This window comes from Parasteatoda tepidariorum, chromosome 7 (genome assembly GCF_043381705.1).
Source record: "Parasteatoda tepidariorum isolate YZ-2023 chromosome 7, CAS_Ptep_4.0, whole genome shotgun sequence".
Classification (NCBI taxonomy): Eukaryota; Metazoa; Arthropoda; class Arachnida; order Araneae; family Theridiidae; genus Parasteatoda; species Parasteatoda tepidariorum.
In genome coordinates, this window is record NC_092210.1 from 44,088,842 (window position 1) to 44,105,592 (window position 16,751).

Sequence of the window (16,751 nt, forward strand, 5' to 3'; positions counted from 1 at the left end):
TGTTTCTTATCTGAATAGACGCAACTGATAAACTTATCTGATAACGCAACTGAATAGATTCAACAACAGTACCTCAATACAGCATACTTATAGAATGTAATTCAGAGACTGTTCGTTAAAAAAGCATAACTACACGAGGTACACAGTTTCACTAAATTTCCCGTGTTAACACCCAATTCCAGAAAGTAATACGGGTTCAACCCGTAAAACTGCCACTATGTAAGAAGCACACAAGTCAACTTAAATAGTGCAGTAGGTGTCGGTATTGAGTCTGCCATGAATTTGAACTAAAGGTCCTAGTCCATACCTGGAGAAACTGTCCCAGACTATAATTCCACCTCCACCGATTTACTTATATATATATATTCCTATTTTATATCCTTTATATTCAAGCCATTTTTCTTATAAACCTGCGTTCCATACATGACTTGAAAATGAATGCATTTCATCAGCATCTTTCCTCGAATTAAAATACTTACATTCTTAAGGAATATGATGGATACATTTTAATATCTTTCAAATATCTTTATATGCTAAACCGAGTAGTTTTCGTAGGTTGTCAATTTCTCTCCACTTACTTATCAACTAGCACAATCAAATTAATGTCTCGAAATAAACCACCTAAAATAGTTAATGAAAGCCAAAATAAAATCATCAGCACTTAATGAGATTATGTACAAGGGAATAAATGCTCAGAGAATAGAAATAAATCTCAAAAACATATTAGAAGATCAGAGCCATAAATATTCATGCAAAGATTTCCACGTGTGTTCTGAATATTTATGAACTGATGCATCTTTTCAGGAATTAATGTATTCCAATGGAGGACAGGCAACTCAAGACAAAAGAATGCGAGAGGCATTAATACAGAAAGCTTTTCAGACACATTCCCAAGAAATAAAAGTGTCGAAGCACAGCCATTCCAGCCACCGATTGTAACAAATGAAGTTAGATTCTTTAGAAGCGAGGGGAATTCCAGGTATGCCGGCGCCAAATTGGCGCTCAAGCATCTTCCCCTTTCCAAGTAATGCGACAAAGAAGGCATTCTTACTATGGATGCAGTTGTAGTTACACTTGATTTTGTAAGAAAATAAATAAGCTTAGAGAATTGTTGAAATAAGAAACTCAGATTTTACCAACGTTCTTACAAGTGTAACAGTGCTGAAATTACTTTATAATTAACCTATTTTTGAAATATATTACACATATTTTTGACCGAAAGATTTGGTTTTGATCTAAAATTATCAAAACATGGCTTAACATAAATATACCAGCATCTATTATTTGAAAATAGAAGGCGGATAAGCCAAATTTATAAAAAGGTTTTTTTTAAAAAAATATCTGAAACCGGCATATTATAGACGCTTTTCAAGTCAGTACTACCTGGAAAAAAAACTCAAATAGTGTAAGTTCTACTTCATTCTTGCATTAGTTTTGATAACTTGGACGTTTTTTATTGAACTCACTACGTGCCAACGGAGTGCAAATATACCTAAAGCCCTAAAGCCAACACGCAATTTAAGAAAATGGACTAATCCATGAGCATTTTTAGAATATGACAATTTTCTATTATATTTAAATAAAAAAAATATGATGTTTTAAAATCTCAATTAATTTCAGCATTTAATATATTAATAGAAAACTGATATTTACAACTTGGAAAAAAAAAATTCATTAACTTACCAGTTGGTTTTGTTGGCAATGCCTTAGCGACGGAAACTGAAAGGCTCTTATCACTCTGGCTCTCACTCTCTAGTTTGTCATGTGTAACGGAAGACGACAATTGGCTTAGATTGGAAGCTGGTTGAGACAGTCTCTCTGGAACAGATATGGACCCGTTCACAGAAGGCCTTAGGACGTTGGGTTTGAACTCCCATGGCGGATCGTACTCTTCTGATGGCCGAAGGTCATTATCTGGACTTTGAGGCACATTGTCTAGAGGTCGGACATCGGCAAAGAGACTTGAAGGTCTCGTGACTTTACGTCGAACGTCTTCATTACTTGGGATATTCTGCACGTTATTTTCTTTCAGCTCAGGATCCAAAGCCTGGTTCTGCGAAACTGAAGAATCGGAGTTAACTTTATTTTTAGATTTTCCTAGGCGAGTGTTATCTGTGGGTAGCACCTATGATAAGTAAGGAACAGCATATTATATATTATTATAGAATATATTACATATATTCTAATATGATAGATATGCATAGATAATAGATGCAGATAGATGATAGATACATCATATTTAAAATAAATAAAATAAGAACTAACTTTATAAGTAAAAGCTTGCGCATATGTGTTATAAAATGACCGAGAAATTTTAGCTCTAAATGCATTTTTCATTTTATTTATTTTTTTTCCAACTGAAATTCTTATTTATTAAGAAGGCTTGTTGCAATTCTGTAAGAAACAAATCAGCTAGCAAGTTTCGTGCGAAATTCGGATTAAATGAATCGTCAGATAATTTTTTTTTTCGCTTTTGAGTCGTGCCCTGTTTAAAGGACAATAATTAGCGATCTATATCGATTAATGAACTTCTTTGGAAGGTTGGAGGCTAAGATTCAGCCATATTTGTGCCAAATTTCACCAAAAGTACACAATTTTAAGAGCAAAGCTAAGGAACGTTACAACTATATTTGCTTTCCATTATATTATTGCTTACAAAAATAATAATAAAAACTCCAATTGCATTTGGATAGGAATTTAACATCGTTAACTGCATACACTATTTAAGATTTTTATTAGATTTTTGAAAATCAACCTTTTACGTTAAGTTCAAAATTTTCGCTCTTAATCGGACACTCTGTATAACATAACGTAATATTTAGTTAAAACAACAAGCAGGAAATAAATATTTACGTAAAACTATGTATTCATGAGTTACAAAATACGATTTATTTAAAGAAAAAAGAAATCAAATATTGAATTTGGAAACAAAAAATGCACATATGAAACATAAAAGCAGACTTATTTGAAGTGTGAATGCAAACAGCAGTTTCACATTAAGTGGTTTCAATGATAAATGTTGATAGATGATATGGATGGGTTTTTTTTGTCTATCGATGGTATAAATAACTCCAAAGGGCTAAAGTTATTAAAGATTAAAGTGAAAAGAAACAGGACATATTGAACTTAACTCATATTGAATTGAAGGCTAGCACTGGGAATGACTGAAGGCTAACATTGGGATTAACTCATTAAGTTTGTGAAAGTTAGATATGGAAATATATAACCAAAACAACTTTATTTGACACTCATTAATTTACCATTTTAACCAGCTAACCGCATAAAAAATTAATTTCACGTACAAATTACTCTATGAAGTCTTTTTCGTATTAACCCAAAAACAATTATTAATATTAAAAAACTAATAACTTTAAAAATTTTCTGAAAAGTACATTAAAGGGATTCTATACAAGTTAAATATAAACATTTGAGTAACATTTATGTAGTTGTCATTATCAAGACCCTTTAGTGTAGAGATGATATTTTTCTGAAATTAACCTTCTCATAGACAAAACAGATAATTGAGAGAAAGAAGTAAGCAAGAACTTAATTTAGAACAAATAATAAAATCAGGTATGTCCCTATTATGCCTAAAATCGAATATATTTCAAGATAGAAGACGAACAAGAACTAATTCAGGAGAAAAGTTTGAGAGTCTAAGCATACCTTAACTCCTGAGTGAACACCAATGGGTTTCTTAGAAACAAAAGAGGTCGAATCATTTTGAGCATCTTCTTTCTGTAACACATTATCTTGGTCATTTTTTTGAAAGTCATTAGAATTTTCCAGCCTAGCATTTGATAATTCCTTCCAATTACTAGGATAGTTAGCAGTTAAGTTCCTTCGATCGTCCCTAAATAATAGATTATCACGACTGGAACTTTTGCCAAGAATAAAGTTCCTTTGCTGTTCATTTTTAGAATTATTCGAAGACAGTAAAAACTCCTCTTTAGGATCAACAACGTTCATTGACTCTTGACTGGAGCTCTTATCGGAAGAACATCGCGAAACATTGTCCCACTGATTGTTAAACGAAACGATTTTGCGTTCATAACATGTATTCACTATTTTAGCCCCGTTCCTGTTCAACTCTTTCGTCAGTGGTTCAACATTAGACACAACATTCAGGACTCTTGCTTGAGGTGACAGTGACCTGACAGGAAGATGATCGCGAATGAGGGTCACTTTTCTTCTCTCTGTGGGTGTGAAATGCAGAGGTAGATGCCTCTGACGAGGTGAATCTCTCGCAATGACCATTGGTTGGTGAGTTGGCGTACTAGATGCGGAACTACCGCTGGTAGAACCAAACGATGACCTAGATGCCGCTCTAACAACAGGACCATTTTCCCCTGTCGTTCGATTATGGAACAAATCACCCTGTAGAACTGGACTCTGCATAAGCCTGTCCAGGTCCTCTGCATCCCTTTTCACCCTGCTATCAAAAGCTGTTTCGTAAAGCCTCCTCTGTCTGGCTGTCATCTCGTCCTCGTCAAGTCCAGATTCGGAATCTGAGAGTAAAGATTCGCTCGACGCACCACCTGCTGGCTCTGAGAAAGTTCTCTCGTCCTCTAAGGATAGAGCTCCTGGTGAGGACGGCGTCACTTGAAGGCTGCTTGTAAGTCTGGCGCCCACACTCCATTCCCATGGCTCATCGTATTCTTGGCCAGGACGGATGCTGTCAATGGGCGTGGTACCCAAGCACTCATCATCTTCGTTGAAATCATCCGGAACTACATCGTAGGTATCTTCGACTGAATCAGTTTTTGAATCATCAGCATCCACTGAACGACCTACAAAAAGAAAAGAAAAACATCAACATCAAAATTGCTTAAATTTCAAACATATCACACATGGAATACTAGAATAAAAATATGTTTCTCTAGAATAATAAAATATTTACTTCAATACCATACTAACTATACTGATTAAACTTAGAAAAATAAAAATAAATTTTGTATTCTAAAGTATAAGAAAACACATAATATTTGCCTTTATTTAAGAGGCGTGAAGTAAAATTGCCAAGTAGCAACGGCCATAAAGATACATTTCACTAACGCACGAAGTCTTCATCGTTTGAAGAATGGGATAGAATAGATTGCGAAATGTTTTCACTTTATCTCTCAGAATTCTCACAAAATCGAAGGAAAAGAATAAGCACCAAAGTGACGTCAGAATTTATTTCCCAACAATAGAAGCTCCCCACACCATAAGTCCCCCTCCACTCTTTATTGAACAAGATAGATACTAGAAAACTGTGTCTGTCCCAAGTGGGAGCCTCATCCGATAGAAGAACAGGCAGCAGCGTCATTAGTCAAAAGCCAGACCCTGAAGTTTGTCAAGCAAAGAAAAGTCTAACGACGTTCCCTTTCTTGTCGACACAGAGATCCAACGTGAGCTTTAATGACTGCTTTTCCAGACAGGCGTTCCAAGAAGAAGGTCTTTTGAGCCTGGGTAAACAGGCACAAAGTAACATCTTTCGATACGTTTGCCAAAGGAGAACAGATAGGGATGGGAGAAGAATATGGGATTATTCTCGAACTCTCAAGAAATAGAAATAAATACTTCAAAGAAATTCAAAGTTTTATCACGGTCAAACATTTTGAATTATATTGCGGAAAAAATAACAAACATTAATAGAAGAGTCTTCAGAAACTTAAAGTTGAAAAGTCAATATTTAACTATTTCAAAAAACACAAAAAAAAGTTTTAAAAGAAGTCATAGACATTTTGATAAGTCACATGTTTCAAGTATTCTTGCTACAAAAAAATATATTGACTTCTATTATTCGGCTATTCGCTATTACAAGCTAGAATTACTTTTCGTTATTTTCATATTCAGTTCAGTAATTCAGTAGAAAATAATAATAAACTTTTGTTTGGTTCTTGTTCAATAATTTAATCATTTAAATTTTAAAACTTTTAACAACATGAGGTATTACTTCGGGGCGAAAATAATTAAATAGGTCAAGTGGTAATTCAATTTAGAAAAACGGCATTTAAAAGCTTACTAAACATTATGTCAAAAACCTACCTAAGAAAATATTTACTTTGGCAAGTTAATAATTTATATTTACATCTGGATACAACAAGCACTCTAAGCTTTAGTGTTTCATAAATGCCACATATCAAGTTCTTTTATCGCAAATCTTCAATTCAGTATTTTAAAAAAGGATAATAAACAAAATTAAGATAGCGATACCATTTAAACCTTTTTCATAATCTTATTCACCAATATCACAATATTTTACTAGCTAGAATCGCTTAAAATGCTCAGGATATAATTAAGAAAAAATTTTTGTTAGTCCCGTTTTTATTGCTTGAATCTACTAGCAAAAGTGAAACACAGGATTTCACAATAAGTTTTGAAATCTTTTTAAAAAATACACAAAAATAACTTAAATAAGTTGTAGTTCCCAATTAGAGCATTCATTATTTTGTTTGAAAAATATCACGTAATTGTAGATTGATAAAATATTTGAAATTTCTGGTACCGAATTAATCTTTTTTAACCTCAAACCAACACACAGTGTGATACCATATAATAACATGAAAAAATGTTTTGAAAATATTCGTCTTTCTGATATAACTATATAAATTTAGCTAGATATAGTTCAACTCTCCATTTTTAAATATATAATTGTTCATAGTAAACTCGTTTTTCCTCGATTACATGCACCTACAAAATTTAATTTTATTTATAATTTTATAAAATGAAAGTTTAATGATAAAAATGTAATTTGAAGTTCTCAAAACTAACTTTGCAGTCTATTCTATATTTATAAAACCTATACTTATCTATATCTAAAGAAAATAAACCTATTTCTAAACACAAGTTTTCTATTTGAATTCAAATTAATAAATTAATTAATTGATGTTTAAGGAAATGTTATTTACCCAAGGAAATAAAATTATCAACAATAAAAATGCATCGTGTATAATTTAAAAATCTACAGTCTTTACTTGAATAAATTAAAAAACACAGAACTTTTTGACAGCAATTTTGTAAAAAAATTAATTAACTTAATTAATCAAAGTTTAATTAACTTGAAACAATAGTTACCTTTTTTATTTCTAAAATAGCAATGAAAATTAATAAAACATAATCAAAGCACTGCTCGTTTCTTTTTAATCCCCTGATAATACAGAGCTTTAATAGCTTATAGAAAAACTCTATAGTATTTGTTCCATAATTATCAAAACAAAAGTTCGAGTAGTAAAAGAACAAAACCTTAAAGCATTCTCGAACAAAACAGTTTTTTTAAATTTTTTTCATATAACCACGTATTTTTTTGTTTCAAAACCAAGGATGTTTTTAATTAAGAAAGACAAATTTAATTGCCGTCAGGGGTGCATTGGACTCAAGGATTTACTTTTAAATAAAGACTAACTTCCCTGCAAATGTCGCCAAGGCAAGAAAACTCATTTAGATTCGAAGATAAAAACCACCGACCTAAAACAAAAGGAAACTCAACTCCATAAAACAATAGAAAGGCGAGCAGAGTTTTAACCGTGGTTAATTCTTAAGAGAAATACGCAAATGAAGAGGCAAAATCATTAGGAAAAAAATTTCTCCCGCCCATGAAGCTGCCTAGAGCCATCAGCACTAATTACTTTCGGTTAGAAACGACAGGGGTTAAGTGGGGTGATGCATTAAAAGAATGCGAGTTGTCCATTAAATGCACAGCATGAAAACTGGTAACAAAAAAAAAACACCCATCCACAAAAGTAGATCTTCCATTTCTTCAATGAAACATCAACAATTTAGAAGACGAATTTTCCAGTTTAATAGTGGACCTAAACTTCTTTTCGATATAATTACACCATGGCGTGTAAAAATGGCGCTACAGAAAAGGTTTTTAAAGAAAGATGAATAGATTTCCAACAAGGTACGTCTTCTGGAAAGTTCTCTTTAGGTTCTCTAATGAGAAGTCCGGTTCTTTTCCAAATGGTCATTAACCAGGGATTCAGTGAGATCTTTAGCGCACAATTAGAGAGTTCCTGCTCCAGAAAAAGAGATTTTAGAAGGATATTTAGGACTGAACTTGCTGAGTAATGTCAGTGTTATTTTATTCCTTAGGATCAGAGAAAAACAGTCAGATTAAAGAAGGTAATCAAATTCAGAAAAAAGCAAATGCGTATTAAGGAATTTCTTCTTCCATTTATTTTATGGTTCAAAAATAAGGTAACGATAACAATCTAAAATCATTTTCAGAATATAAAAGATATTATTTTGCGCATCAGTTGGTGGGAGTGTTTTACTCCATAAAAATCTAAACAAATTTCAAAATGATTCATTGTTATAGTAAATAAATCATAAATTAACGAATTTAAATTATTCACGCAAGATGAGTGGTTAAAAAACCATTGTAACAAAAAAAAAATCAATGATAAAAATGACACTTTAAACTCTCTTATATGCGTATTGTCTAGATAACGTTCAAAATGCATCAAAAACTTGTTTAATTGTTATTTAGACTAGGGGGTCGAGATTTCAATATTTTAGCCTCAAAGGCATCTACGACACCGTAAAAGGAAAAATAAGAGCTCAAAAATTCAAAGAATAGCTGAATATTTTACTTATTTACAACCTGCGTGATTTGTGTGCATATGTCTACATGCATGCATCATTTGTACATGTTTTTAGAATTACAGCACTTTCTGTTGGCAATATTTTACACTAAATGTTTTTCCAACTAAACTTTAACCTATGATCTAAATAACATATATTTGAACTATCGTTCAGATCCGTTAGGCTGAACCGAAAAGAGGAGCCTCCTGGATAACCTTTTTTTTAAACTTCAATCACCCTGTAAGACAGCTTTTCAATATCTTAAAGCTGCTAATGTTGCATTAGACTAAATAAGATTTAAACATGAAAAAAACTATAATATAAATGGTATTCAACTAAACGAAATAAAAATTATTAATCTGTTTGTGTGAATAAATATTAAAACAATAGTCAAAGAGCACCCCAAAGAAGAAAACAAAACGGGCATAACAAAGGGTGATTCAAATTTTCATTACTTAAACTTATTTTTTAACTTAAAATCTACTCGAAAAAGAAAAAAAGAAATCTTTTCATTAGAATGTAAGACAGCAGTTCTAAATTTTATCGATGCACTTCGAATCAGCAAAAAAAAAAAAAAGTTTCCTGACTTTCGAAGATGCACTTATGTGTTGTTCGAACTCTCCCTGAGAAGCGACAAAAGCTTCAACGAATAATCGTTGGAGCGAGTAACGAAAGTTAAGTGCAATTTTGTGAAACTTCAACGTTTTGGCGTGTCTCACACTTTCGAGAAGTGGGGGCCCCGAGGGATCCAAACATCTCACACTCATCGATCTCTGCAAGAAAAGCGTAAAAAGGATTGATGAAGCGATGCTGCTAAGTCATCGCAATAGAAAAAGAAATATCATTTTCAAAAAGAAAAAATAAGTGTTTGAAGAATAATACTTAGGATGAGCATAAAAGAAATTAACTTTGTAAGTTTATTATATAAATTTTTTTTAGTCATAAATAACAATTCCAAAATAAAATAAATAAAGTATAAAACATCATTAATCGTAAATTGTTTTATGTAAAGTTTTTATACCACATAGACATTATTTTCATGTTGAATAAAGACTTTATTTAGCTTAGGGTTAAATCGTCGTACAAGAAACAATTTAATGTATTATAATTTGTATAGATATTCCTTACTTTAACCTTCATTTTTGTCCACTAATTTGCCAATTTTTTTTCCTACTCTAACGCAATAAAAGGATTCTGATCTGAAGAATCTTCAGCCTCAATACCTAATGCTTGATTGAGAACTTATTCAACAAGAATTTCATGAATGAATGGTAAAGATGGACTGATTATTACTTAAATGCATGCATAAATCTAGTCAGATCATCGGTTGGTGACGCGTGCAATTCTTATGTTAATTGCACATGATCACCTTACCACAAATTGTAATTTTTATTCATCTATTTATGCAAAATAAATTATAATGATTGCGTAATTAATTTTTAGTGCTATATAAAGCTATTATTAATTATTTATCTAGAGATTCATTAAAGATGTATTTATTTATTAAAAACTTTCAATGAATAAATGGGGGGGTTTTCTTTTTGATTTAGTAAAACAATTTTTGTCACCTAATTTCATTGGTTCAAAATGCCAACTATATCGAATGTACTCAAAAATATGTCTATTCCTGTGTTTCATTCAATTAAATACTTTACTTTGCTCGAATTTACTCGAAACTCAATTATTTAAATTAATGAAGCATCAAATAGTGCCGATTTACAATATTTAATAAAATACTGTTTATAAATTTCGCTAATGATCTATTTGCTTGCCGTAGTTAAAAATTTGCCAATTACTCCAAAACAATCGAAGCCTAAATCTTGAAATGGAAGTCACTCCAAAACTACAAATGAAAAAGTAATAAAGCTTTTCCAATTAGGCCAATTCTAATTCGGAATCTCTAAACTTTTAAAGCAGATTTCCTAATTCTCTCTAATTTGTCGCCTTTGGCGAAAAACGGTACAAAGCTTACCAAAGAATGCACTTTTAAAAATTAAAATTCGGAGACTTTTCTTGCAGAAAAGCAATTATTTTGGTGGAAATATTCATTCAAAAGCCCGGAGAGATCAAAATAGGTTAAATAACACTAAGTTCTGCGGCAGTTCTTGCTGACTTGTTCTGCGCCAAAGCGTCGAGCCAAGACAGCGGGCTTTAATTACATCTTTTAGATGGCTAGCAATGGGTATTAACTTACTGCTGGGGCTTTCCAGAAACGTTCTAATTAAAAACGGCTCGACAAGCAGAAAAGATCTCGAGAAGTTAGGTCGAGAAAGTGTGACGATGCATTTTCGATTTCGAATTATAGTGACAAACTCGCCTTAATTAAGAGAGTAAGGGGGTTAGATAACCGCAAGTATTATGACACTTACTGTTTTCAGTAAAATAATTGGCGTATGAATTTTTCTTACACAGAATTTCATGTTGTGCATAGAAATGAGTAGCGATATTTATGAACAACCAATGTCAAATTTTAAAAGTGTAGAGTATAAAATAACGCTTGGAAAATAAGTATTACCGTGTTCGTTAAACATGAAATTGGTTGTAGGTAATCGATTTCTGTCAGTCTCTTTAATGCCTGACCTAAGTTGTCCTTGTTATTAAAAGGCACTTTTAATCGCATTTATTGATGGCTCTTATATAATAGCATCGATAAAATGAAAACAATAGTGTGGCGAAATATTTTACTCATTCTGAATAGTATCATGGCTGGCAACAAGCAAGATTTGTTTCTAAAAAGAATCCCTTTATTATTAGTGTTTGAGTAAGAGAAGCAAAGAAGTTTGTTGTCTACCATGATGTCTATTATATTGGTGTCTATTATATTGGTGTCTATTATAAAGAGGAGCAACAAATCATTTCGCGACTCAAAACTGTATCGCTCATGGGCTGCAATAGTGACACAAATCAAAAAACGCGCGTTTTGGACTAAGAACAGGTGTAAATAGGAAAATACACATTCTTTTCAGCAGCAATACTCAACAACTCATAATCCAACTTGAATCCAACTTCGTTTAAGCAAATTAAAGCATTTCTTATGCATTTTCTTTAGCAATGAAAACTTTAAACCCACTTATCTCAAAACATGATTTTTTGAGTTGTGCCGCTATTGCAGCCACGAGCGGTATGGTCCAGCATCTTGGTTAAAATAATTAAAAAATAATTTAAAAAAAAATAATAATAAAATAATTCATTAAAAAAATCTTCAAAAGCATCTCGACTGGATTTTAAACTTAAACTCATTTTAGTAAACCTAAAAGAATTGTAATAAGTTTAAGAGCTTTAGCTGGAGATAAAACTCCGTTTCCAAAGGACGTGTGAAATTTAAACTTGAATTTGCTAACGAAATAGCTTTTGAGGTTCATACAAATAAGCTTAAAACAATCAATTTAGATCATCACTTAGATCACTTTTCAATTTAAAGAATTTGCAAATTTTAAAGCATTTAATTTTGTTAGTAATTAATTAATGAAAAATATTACCTACGCTTTATGCGCAAAGAGACAATAATAATAATAGCAGTAATTAAACATTGTAATTTAGTGGCATAAGATACACTGCATTATGAGATAACTAAAACACTAAAAAAAATTTACAAAAACTTCTAAAAATTCTCATTTGAACAACTTATTAAAATTACACTTACAAAAATCAAAGTAAATGACAAGATTGACAAACACACACGTACATATATAGCTTTAAACTATTTTTAAACCAACCTTATTACATATTACTATGTAATTATGTGTTATGTGATAGATGAATGATAAGTTTTGAAAGAAAAAAAAGAACTCATAGAAACTAATGAACAAAGATTTATAAAAAATACTCCTCCATAACTCATAATTAAACAATAAGACTATTTAAACACTGTTTTAATGAACAAACATGAGAAATATTTTTTAAACCTTTTTTCTCCTTGCTTCATTGTTTGAAGTTTAATTAAAATTGAAAGAGATCCAGATCAATGAATATAAGAAAAGAAAAAAAAATCATGCCACAAATACAAGACGATAAAGATTTTAATAAAGAAATCTAGTAAAAGTAATGAAAAAAATAATAATATCCCAAGAACGAACGCTGAAGATATTGACTCTACGTTTTTTTAAAAGTAGACAAGCTAAAGTAATAATACTCAAGTGATGCTGAGAGCATTTTTAATGAAGAATCTAATTAAGAATACTCAGAAAAGAAAAAAAATAATAAACTCAGTTTTAGGATTTAATTATTTTCAGTTTTTTTCGTGTCCACGCTGTCTATTTCTGACAAATTGAGCAACGAAAGGGTTTAGGGTAAGTTAGAAATATGCCATAGCTGAAAGGAATTCGCTTGTACTAATTATTTCAATTTATGAAAATAAGGAAAATATTTAAAAAAAAAAGGCATTCACTTAATATATTAAACACACATTAATTATTTTTCCTTTATCTAGACGAAATATTTTCAATATAAATAAAATATCATTCTCACACTTAAATGCATAATGTTCTTAAAGAGAAATACTTAGTGATAAATGTACAGCTTTCAAAGAAAGCAGAGCATTAAGTTAAAACATATAATTAACGAACTTTCTTTCTTTTATTAATAAAGAAAGTACCACAGTCAATAATTCAGGCAACATGTAAATATTTTTTTCATTTTCTTTGTTATATAAATTGAGAAAAAAAAATTTAAAGAACCACCAAGTTCTCCCTGAAACAGTTATAAAAGTATAATTGAGCTAAAATATTTTTGTTAAATATTTAAAAAAATTTGAAAAAAAAGCGAAGAGAAATGAAGTGTTTTAATAAAACGATTGACTTTCTTAATCTTTTATCAAGTAAATTAACAATTTATTAAGTAAATAAAACACTTTGAAATCAAAGTTTACGTAGGTATCACAAAAATTTGTTATTGTTTGTATATAATTTTTATATAGTACTCAATGATTAATTTTTTTATAGTTTTATTAAAATCGAAATTTGAAAATTTCAAAATTCGTGTGTAATCATTTGTTGCAAAATAAAATATTTTCACTTTAAAATATAAACATTCCTCTTTTCAAATAAAGTTATTTAATTTTTTTTTAATTAAAAAATTAATTCAGAAAATTTTGTGTTATGAATTATAAAAAATCAAATAAATCTTACAAATAAATAGATTATATAATTCCTTAAAAATTGCACATCAAACACAATTATAAATCAAAATATTTTCCTCGCATAATACTAAAAATAAATAAATAAGAAGCTAAATCGCAATTTTACATCGAATACACGAATTTTAATTGCGAAAATATTGCAGGTCATTAAAGATAAAGATTGCATTGAATGTAGAGTTTAGTGAATGGAGATTAAGAATAAACTATACAGAACTAGAAAAAGAAAAGAAAAAAAGCAAGGATTTCTTGAGGTCATAAAAGACGCGATTATATGACAAATTTCCTCATGTGAAAGCGTGTATATTCCGTGGCAGTATTCTGACAAAATGATAAAAGCGGAAAGTTTTCTTGCCCTTAAAATAACAAGAACTAGATCCCAAGTTTTTCTCAAGCACAGCGATAACAAAACGCAGCATGGAGTACAATGAAAATATTCGCATAAATATTTAAAAAAATAAATAAATAAATAAAAAACTGTTGGAATAGGCTACTTTGCTAAGATACAAATTCTTCGTGAATCATTTTCTTTCCTCTAAGATGAAAGTTTTTACAATATTACAAAAAAAAACACAAAATTGGCTACAAGCACCAACACGTTTTTTTCGACACGTGCTTGAATAAAACATTGCGTTGCAACGTCACTAACTCTTTTCCTCATGCCGACTCATGGTGATATTAATGCAAATAGAGAACCTGGTTTTGTTTTCCCGAGTTCTTCTTGTGCATATAAATATATTTGTGTCTACATTTTAAAGAAAAAAGAATACATCTTCTCGGAAGAACAGAGAGAGAGGGAGAGGAGATAGTCAAATCTCTAAAGAATTGAAAAACACCAAATTTGAAGGAATAAATGTATTCCAGGGAAGATTCTTTTATAATGCGGAGACAGGATGCATTAGTGTCAACGCTTGGAATATCATAAGAAACGTCAGAGCAACGGATCCAAACAAACATACAGTATATCGTTCTGAGTAGCCTCAATAAAGAATGCCTGCTTTAAATTAGTCACTTTAATTTTGAACCCAAGGAGACAATATAAGTGTCTTTTACTTGATTTAAAAAAAAACTTCATTGGTTTCAAAAATAGGCAGATGGAAATAAAAGTTGTTTTAAATATTATAAAAATAAAGATCAAGTAATGTCTTACCGCTTCAGTTTTTTAGGATTCTTTATTAAATAGGAGTGGTTGTTTTCATGGGGACAAAAATACTTTAAAAATGATTTTAATTAAAAACTAAATAAAATTAAGCAATGATTCTTGAACAATCTCGTTGGCTATTCAAATAATTACAAATTAAATAGTTTCATAAGTAATTAAAAGGGATTAATGAACATTAACGTTTTCGACCACAGTGGTAGACGGATCATGGGTTAGAGTCCCCTTGCCGTCAGACTAACCGTGGGAGGTTCTCGTGGTCTTCCTCTCCATGTAACGTAAATGCGGGTTAGCTCCATTAAAAAGTCTCCCAAGAAGGCAAATTTCTCCCAGTACTCGATCCAGGACTTACCTTGTATTCTGGATTGGGTTCAAAATTACAAGGCTACGGAGTTGAACATTAGTAGTCGTAAACCCATAAAAGTGGGTCGGCTGTTCAACGACGGTTACAAAATATAAAATAAAAAACCAAATATATTGTCAAAGACTTAAGAGTTGTTCAAGAAATAATTAGATAAGGTTGTTCAAGCAATAATTAGATAAGGTTGTTCAAGCAATAATTAGATTAGCAATAATGAAAATTATTTTAAGAAGTTACCTCTACCTTAAATATTTCTTAAAAGAACACTAGATAGCATTTAATAAGTGATTGCCACTAGCTATCAGTCAAATAAAGAAATAACGAGACTAAATTTAAAATCGGACTCAAGAGCAGAAACCATTTAGGTTTTCTTAAATAAACAAAATTTCTCTGAGATATGTAATTCCAGAGAAAGTGAATTTTACGGATGATTTCAGAAATTACTTGCTTTAATCTCTATTTAGGAAAATAAACTGAGTATTTCCAAAACTTTTACGCCATTTGATTATTAAACTTAATTATACTACGAGATTATTCAAAATAGAATAAAATTGATGTTCTGATTTCCAGATCTCATAAAAACCTATTTGATTTGTTACTCTCTAAAATATGCAACAAGAATTCTTTCAAATTACAAATCTCAGCATCTTGGTCAACAAAATACTTTTTGACCATCAATATTATTTTCCATTGGTCAAAAATATCAACGATGTAACTGATTCCAGTTCAAAACAGTGAATGTTGGTAAAAGTGCTCGATTCTTGGCAATAGCTACTGGTTCAAAATGTAACACTGAAACAGGTTTTGAACAAAATAACTTTATGCTTGATTAAATTTTTCTATTCGGGATATATTTATTCGCGACTAACAGGAACTTCATAAAAGATCTGTTTTAACTGCAAAATAAATAAGCAATCTTCCAAGACATTCAACTGGAATTCGATTGTTATTTTGTAACAGCATTTAAGAGAATGAAGAAATAAATTCTCAAGCTAAATGGGCAATCGTTTCCAAAATAGTTTCAAAAGCAAAATCCAAAAGTATATACTGCATGTATTTGTTTTTATATGTCCGCATTATCATCCAAAAAATAAATAAAAAGATGAAAAATAATTTGAGAAAGATATGAATACAATATCTAGAGAATAAAGAATAAGGAAAACATAAAAATAAACCAAAAACAGAAGAAAACGGAATAAAATTATTCTCATTTTGGAAAGACGCCTTATCGTGTTATTAATGGCTTGCTGGAAAGATTTAAAAAAAAAAAAAAAAAAAAAAAAAAAAAAAAAAAAAAAAAAAAAAAGGAAAAATACTGTAATTGTTCTTATCAGAATAATAGGGAGAATTCTTAAGTAAAAATACGGTAAATTTAAATATAAAACTATTTTTTTTACATTGAAAAAAGCAATAATGAGATTTTGCTTTTTGAAATACTCTTAAATTGATTGTTCGCATAAAATATTGTTAAAAATGTGCAAAATAATAAATGAAGAAATTTTATATATATTTGCATCTCAAAATAATAT

General features: G+C 30.5%; 1 protein-coding gene across 2 annotated transcripts in view; it reads right to left on the reverse strand.

Moving 5' to 3' along the window:
• LOC110282861 (SH2 domain-containing adapter heavyweight) overlaps positions 1–16,751 on the reverse strand; it is a 322,281-nt gene that overhangs the window by 53,488 nt on the left and 252,042 nt on the right. For both annotated transcript variants that reach the window (XM_043042633.2, XM_071183352.1), the window contains 2 exons: positions 3,667–4,790; positions 1,684–2,125 (listed from right to left, as the gene is read on the reverse strand). In XM_043042633.2, the coding sequence (XP_042898567.1) occupies positions 1,684–2,125; positions 3,667–4,790 (1,566 nt within the window). The remainder of the gene's footprint in view (positions 1–1,683; positions 2,126–3,666; positions 4,791–16,751) is intronic.